The sequence below is a fragment of the Eptesicus fuscus genome, chromosome 19 (genome assembly GCF_027574615.1).
Source record: "Eptesicus fuscus isolate TK198812 chromosome 19, DD_ASM_mEF_20220401, whole genome shotgun sequence".
NCBI classification, from domain to species: domain Eukaryota; kingdom Metazoa; phylum Chordata; class Mammalia; order Chiroptera; family Vespertilionidae; genus Eptesicus; species Eptesicus fuscus.
The window spans coordinates 30,871,436-30,877,435 of NC_072491.1; the positions used below are offsets into that span (position 1 = coordinate 30,871,436).

General features: G+C 49.5%; 1 protein-coding gene across 1 annotated transcript in view; it reads left to right on the top strand.

The window, feature by feature from the left end:
• Positions 1 to 5,389, top strand: part of FAM110B (family with sequence similarity 110 member B) — a 120,866-nt gene extending 115,477 nt beyond the window's left edge. Inside the window, exon 4 of the mRNA XM_054708694.1 lies at positions 3,553 to 5,389. Coding sequence (XP_054564669.1) covers positions 3,895 to 5,007 — 1,113 coding nt within the window. The 5' untranslated portion in view covers positions 3,553 to 3,894 and the 3' untranslated portion in view covers positions 5,008 to 5,389. The remainder of the gene's footprint in view (positions 1 to 3,552) is intronic.
• Positions 5,390 to 6,000: the final 611 nt, after the last annotated feature.

Sequence of the window (6,000 nt, forward strand, 5' to 3'; positions counted from 1 at the left end):
GATATTGCCGGTGCTTCATTCCCCTGTAGTGCTCTCCCTTTACTCAACATAGAATCCAAGCCCACCTTCCCCTTTCCTCGCCCTCAGTCGGTTTCTCACTGACGTCCCCTAACACTCTATGCCAGCCATCGTCAGTGCCCTTCAACTGTCCTGGATGTACCATGAACTCCAACGAGAGCTGCTCTGATAACAGGTGCCCTGTCTCCCATGCCTTTAACTCCAGTTCTTCCCCTCAGCATTGTTTTTTTCATCTAACTACTGAGAAGTTGTTTACAGGAAGTCCTTTGTGACAATCCTGCCACATTTTTCATCAACATTATTAAATTAATAGTCATCAGATGTATTATGAATCTTCTACTAAAAAACTTTTTGAGTTACTTACACATAATTGCTCAGTTAGTAAGTACTAGTCAATTAATTGATTGAACACAGTCCATACTTCAGTAAGCAATCTTACATTTTTAGTGCATTTCTATTACATTTGTAAAGAATTCAAGTTAACATTGTCCCAGTAAACTGCATTTTTACTTCAATGGCCAGGCTGTTTCTCTGCTTTTAAATGGGAAAAGAAAAACAAGCCCTGACTGGTTTGGCTCAGTGGATAGAGCGTCGGCCTGCGGACTGAAGGGTCCCAGGTTTGATTCCGGTCAAGGGCATGTACGTTGGTTGCGGGCACATCCCCAGCAGGGGTGTGCAGGAGGCAGCTGATGGTTGTTTCTCTCTCATCAGTGTTTCTGACTCTCTGTCCCTCTCCCTTCCTCTCTGTAAAAAAATCAATAAAAAAATATATTTAAAAAAAAAGAAAAAAGCATGAGAGTGACCCCAGTCAAGCTGGACTCTTAAGACTGAAGTCAGTAAGCACAAATACTATTCGCCAAAATCAAAAGGCAACACGGGACAATTTTATTCATATTGTAAATGTTTTGTGATCGGACATGTTAGGAAACTGGAAAATCACTTCTTTGAGAATTCTTGAAATTGCTTCTTTGCCTCCAAGAATGTTTAATCTGAAGACATTTTCAAGTTCACTGGTTCAGCACATTTCTTTTCACAGTTAAGATCAAGACACTGAGCTGTTAGTTGACTTAGAATTGAATTAGTCAGACACCCTCTTTCAAACAATATACCACCTTTCCTCTGTCATAACACACATGAGCAATGACCAGTTTTCACTTCTATGGGTGAAGCTAGGGTTGTGTTCAAAATAGGTGTTTCTCAGTCTTGTGAGTTGAGAGTAATGATTGTTATTTAGTGTTCCAAATGGTACCAAAGCCTGCCCTAACATCACGGCCAGATGGCAAGTCGGGTCAGGAGTGGTGGACATTTTGGACTTCTGGTCCTAATATGATGGAATTAGAAAACAGGCCATTTCGCACTTTAATGCCAGTGGGTGTTCTATGTTAACTATAGCTCAGCATTCAAAGAACATTTTCCTAAGAACGGCAAGTGCAGGAACCATACACAAGTTCAATCCCAGGGCCATTTTTGAAATTGGAAATTACTCACTTCTTGTTAGCTCCCCAGAACCACATGATTTTAGATGGAGAGGGGATCAGAATCTCGTCCAAGCACCTCTTGTCATTCATAGGTGAGGGGACAAGGCTGCAGAAGAAGAGGTCTGAGCTCTGTCTCCTGTCGCCCGCTGGGCCTTCTTCCTGCTTGCAGGGGGTTCACTGAGGTCCGCAGGCAGCAAGGTGCTGAGTGCAGATGCCAGTCCTGTCCCTCGCTCTGCCCCTGAGCCTTCTGGTGCTGTCCCTTCCCTGGATGAATTTTGGAAGCTGCAGAGGTAATCAGTGAAGGTGCAAGAGAAACATGGCCTGTCCTGGGGACAAACCTCTCTCAAGTGCCCTGGGGGTGATCCAGAGGGTTTTGTCTGCGAGCCCAGGCTGTGACCCCATTAGTGGAGGGGTCCCAGGTCATTTTCCCAGTGAGGCGGGCCCAGGGTGGCGGATGGCAGACCCAGAGGATGTACAGAGAGGTCACGGCTCCTCTTCTGGCGTGTCATTCCAAATACGTTCAAAGAAACAATTTCACTTCATCTTCATAAGAGGAGGTGGTTTTTTAAACTAAATTAAAGTATTGTAACAGAACCACACCATCAAAGAAAATCATTATGTGGGAATTGCCTTGGGGCTTCTCAAATCTTGCACAGGAAAATATTTTTGCTAGAACAAATCCTTTTGCAGATTACAAAAACCGGCTCTAATGAAACATGACAATGGGTGTATTTAGAGATTAAGAGTTTCAAAAGATGATAAGGAGAAATATCAGCCCTCCCGCCCCCCTGTTATTAATAGACACTTCATTTTCTTACCATGACAGCAGATGTTTTATAGTTAATATCACTTTACTTATTTTGTACATTAGTTTTTTGATATATTAGATGAATACAGTACCCTCTTCATAGTCCTTATTATAACCAGAGAAGCTAAAAAGGTCTTTAGCCAGTTACTTTCAAATGCTGATGCATTCCTAAGTGTTCTCTGCCAGCAGTAGCAGGCAAAGGGAGTTGTTCCCAGGACTGCAGAGGTAAATGCAAGTAGAAAAACTCCCTATAGATACATATTGGTTGGTTGGGGGGGGGGGGGATTTGGGGGGGGGGGGGGAGTGCAGAGGGTGTAGTCAGGTTCAGAAAACCATGAATTAGTTCCAGGAATGCTTAGCTATTATACAAGTTCGCTATACAGTAACATTTTAGGTATGGTTGACATCTTAAGAGCTTGTTCTTCGTTTCCTGGGGCGGGAGGGGCGGGGGGAGGAATACATTCCACAAAGAAACTTGATTTCTGCTCATTACGTGTGAAAAAAAATGATGGAGCATTTAAAATCAAACAACTTCTATAGTTAATCTAGAAGTGTTTCTAGTTTTTTTATTATTATTAAAAAATAAGCTTGAACTTCATAAGCGTTCTTGGTTTCCAGGAGAAAGCATTTTCAGATATATCGATTGGCAAAAATAAGACATAACAGAAACGTTGATTTCTAAAAGATTTTTCATCTTCACTGCCAATCCCATTTCTGCCCATCGTTTTAGTTTAGGAAGAGTTAAGAAGTGCCTGTTTCAGGTGTTAATTGAGAGATGGGGAGCACGAAGTCACAAGTTTTGCTTCCTTGCGAAGGAGACAAAACTCGCAGACGCTGCAGGGTAAACCCTATAGGGATCCTTAGGAACCCAGCAGCGTTTAATGCACTGGGAACTGGGCTTTGCTAAACCAGCATTTCTACATTCATCTAGCATTTCCTGGGTTTTGACCTAAGCAATACCAACCCGGCGTGATCCGAGGCGGCTCCCACCAATGGGGAGGCGGCTGGAAGCGTTCACGCGTGGGAAAAGTCAGCAGCTTTCTCCCAGACGCCGGGCCGGGGGAGCAGGCTCGCCCCCAGGCCCGCGGTGCGCTCCGTGGACCGGGGGGAATCGCCTCCCCGAGCTGGCGGGCGCCGGGGCAGGCGGTGGGCAGGCGGAGGCGGGGCCCCCGCCGCGGGGCTCCCGGTTGCTACAGCCGTGATGTCACTCGCCCATCCTAACCCGCGGTTGGTTGTTTTGTGTTTCAGCTCTGCCTGCAGTGGAACACAAAGACCTGGAGGAAACTCCCACATCCTCGAGGAGGAGAAAGGAGGCGGCGAAGCAGATTAAAGGCACTCGTGGCTCGTGGCCTTTTTTGTACCAGGGCTGCCTGGACGGCGGGGGAAAGTGAGTGGCAAGCCACAGTGGCGGTGAATGGGCTGTGAGATGAGGCGCTGCCGCCGCTGCTGCTGCCGCTGCCGCTGCCGCTGACACTCAGGTTCCAGGGTCCGTCCGCTGCCCTTTGTGCTTCGTGTACATGAGTCTACCCAGCGCAGCCGGAGGCGCCCAGCAGAGAATCCAACACGGCCGCCGGGGAGAGACCACCCGCCATGCCCACGGAGACCCTACAGACAGGTAGCATGGTGAAGCCGGTCAGCCCCGCGGGCACCTTCACCTCGGCGGTGCCCCTGCGCATCCTCAACAAAGGGCCCGACTACTTCCGCCGGCAGGCGGAGCCGAACCCCAAAAGACTCAGCGCCGTGGAGAGGCTGGAGGCCGACAAGGCCAAGTATGTCAAGAGCCAGGAGGTCATCAACGCCAAGCAGGAGCCGGTGAAGCCCGCCGTGCTGGCCAAGCCCCCCGTGTGCCCCGGCGCCAAGCGCGCGCTGGGCAGCCCCACGCTCCGAGTGTTCGGGCCCAGCGCCAAGACCGAGGGCGGCGTGCACCGGGAGACCCTGAAGCTCGAGATCCTGAAGAACATCATCAACAGCTCGGAGGGCTCCAGCGCAGGCTCCGGGCACAAGCACAGCTCCCGAAACTGGCCTCCGCACCGGCCCGACGCCACCGACCTGCACCGGCACTCCTTCGCCGAGTCCCTGAAGGTCTACCCCACGCAGGGCCGCGGCAGCCCGCAGGAGAGCAGCTCCCACGTGGGCAGGAGGCTGCTGGAGCAGACCGCCGAGTCCTTCCTGCACGTCTCCCACAGCTCCTCGGACATCCGCAAAGTGACCAGTGGGAAGCCCTTGAAAGCGATCCCCTGCAGTAGTTCCGCCCCTCCCCTGCCTCCCAAGCCCAAGGTTGCGGCCATCGCCCCCATCAAGTCCCCCGAAGGCGACCCCGTGGAACCAGCCTGCGGAGTCAGCCGGAGACCCTCCCTCCAGCGGTCCAAGTCGGACTTGAGTGACAGGTATTTCCGCGTGGACGCGGACGTGGAGAGGTTCTTCAACTACTGCGGACTGGACCCCGAAGAGCTGGAAAACCTTGGGATGGAAAACTTTGCCAGGGCTAATTCGGACATCATCTCCCTCAACTTCCGCAGTGCGAGCATGATCAGCTCAGACTGCGAACAGTCTCAGGACAGTAACAGTGACCTTAGAAACGATGACAGTGCCAATGACCGGGTGCCGTATGGCATTTCTGCGATCGAAAGAAACGCTAGGATCATCAAGTGGTTATATAGCATCAAACAAGCTAGAGAGTCACAGAAGGTCTCCCACGTGTAAGAGACCGCGCGCGTGTGCGAAGGAGGGAGAGGGGTGGGTCTCTTTGTCTGTGCATCCGCAGTTGTGAAGGTCGTGAGGTCTCCTTGAAGTGTTGTGAGCTTCTCCACTCTCTTTGTGTTGCTTGTTGTGCAATGTCTTCAAGTTGCATGCCTGTCCACAAGGGGGACTGACCTGGCGCCCCGGTCAACCATCGCTGCAGAGCCTGGCTGAACACGCGTCACCTGCCAAAAAAAGTTTCGGGCCAGAATCGGATTTAGGGCTTTGATCTCAAGCAAAACTGTTTACACATGAAAACGGTATACAACTTCTTCAATATATTTATGTGGTTCCTGTGTTTTATATCCCGCGCTATTGTGTCTTAATTAAAAGTTTTATCAACTGGCTTTGAAGTTGAGAGGAGCATCTTTTTGAAATAAAAAGCCAATTTGCCTACGTGTGACACCCCAACAGGAGGGAAATAAATGGAACCTGCTCACCAAACGGATAGGGCAGCTGACCTAAGATAGAACCAGGCTGGGTTTTCTGAGGAAAGGAAGTGGGGAGCCTGAGGTTAACTCCTTACATACTGCAATTCTCGTGGCCCTTGCTAAAGTAATGGTTGGGGCAACAGTGCTACGTTCTGTGTCCTATTTAGTGTGTAAATAAATATTGGTGGCTCTGTGTGATACTGACCCCCCAAGAAAAGACAATCAGATACAATGAAGGCGATTATATCTAGGAGGTTGAATGTCCGGGGTTCTGTTGATATTCTTCTGATTTGGGTTGATTCAGAAGTTTCTACTATTAATCTTTTGACAGGAATGGCCACTCTGAAGTTGTTACTCAATGTCTTTAAATTTGGGGGGGGGGTTATTTTTTGGTCATTTTTGGTCAATAACTAATTCCATGCTGATTCTCTTCCCTCCTTCCTTCCCTTCCTTTGTGGTTGTTTTATTTGGGAGAGAGGACAAGGGAGTGGGGCTTGTGCAGGTCTGTGCTGTCTGAAGACATGAA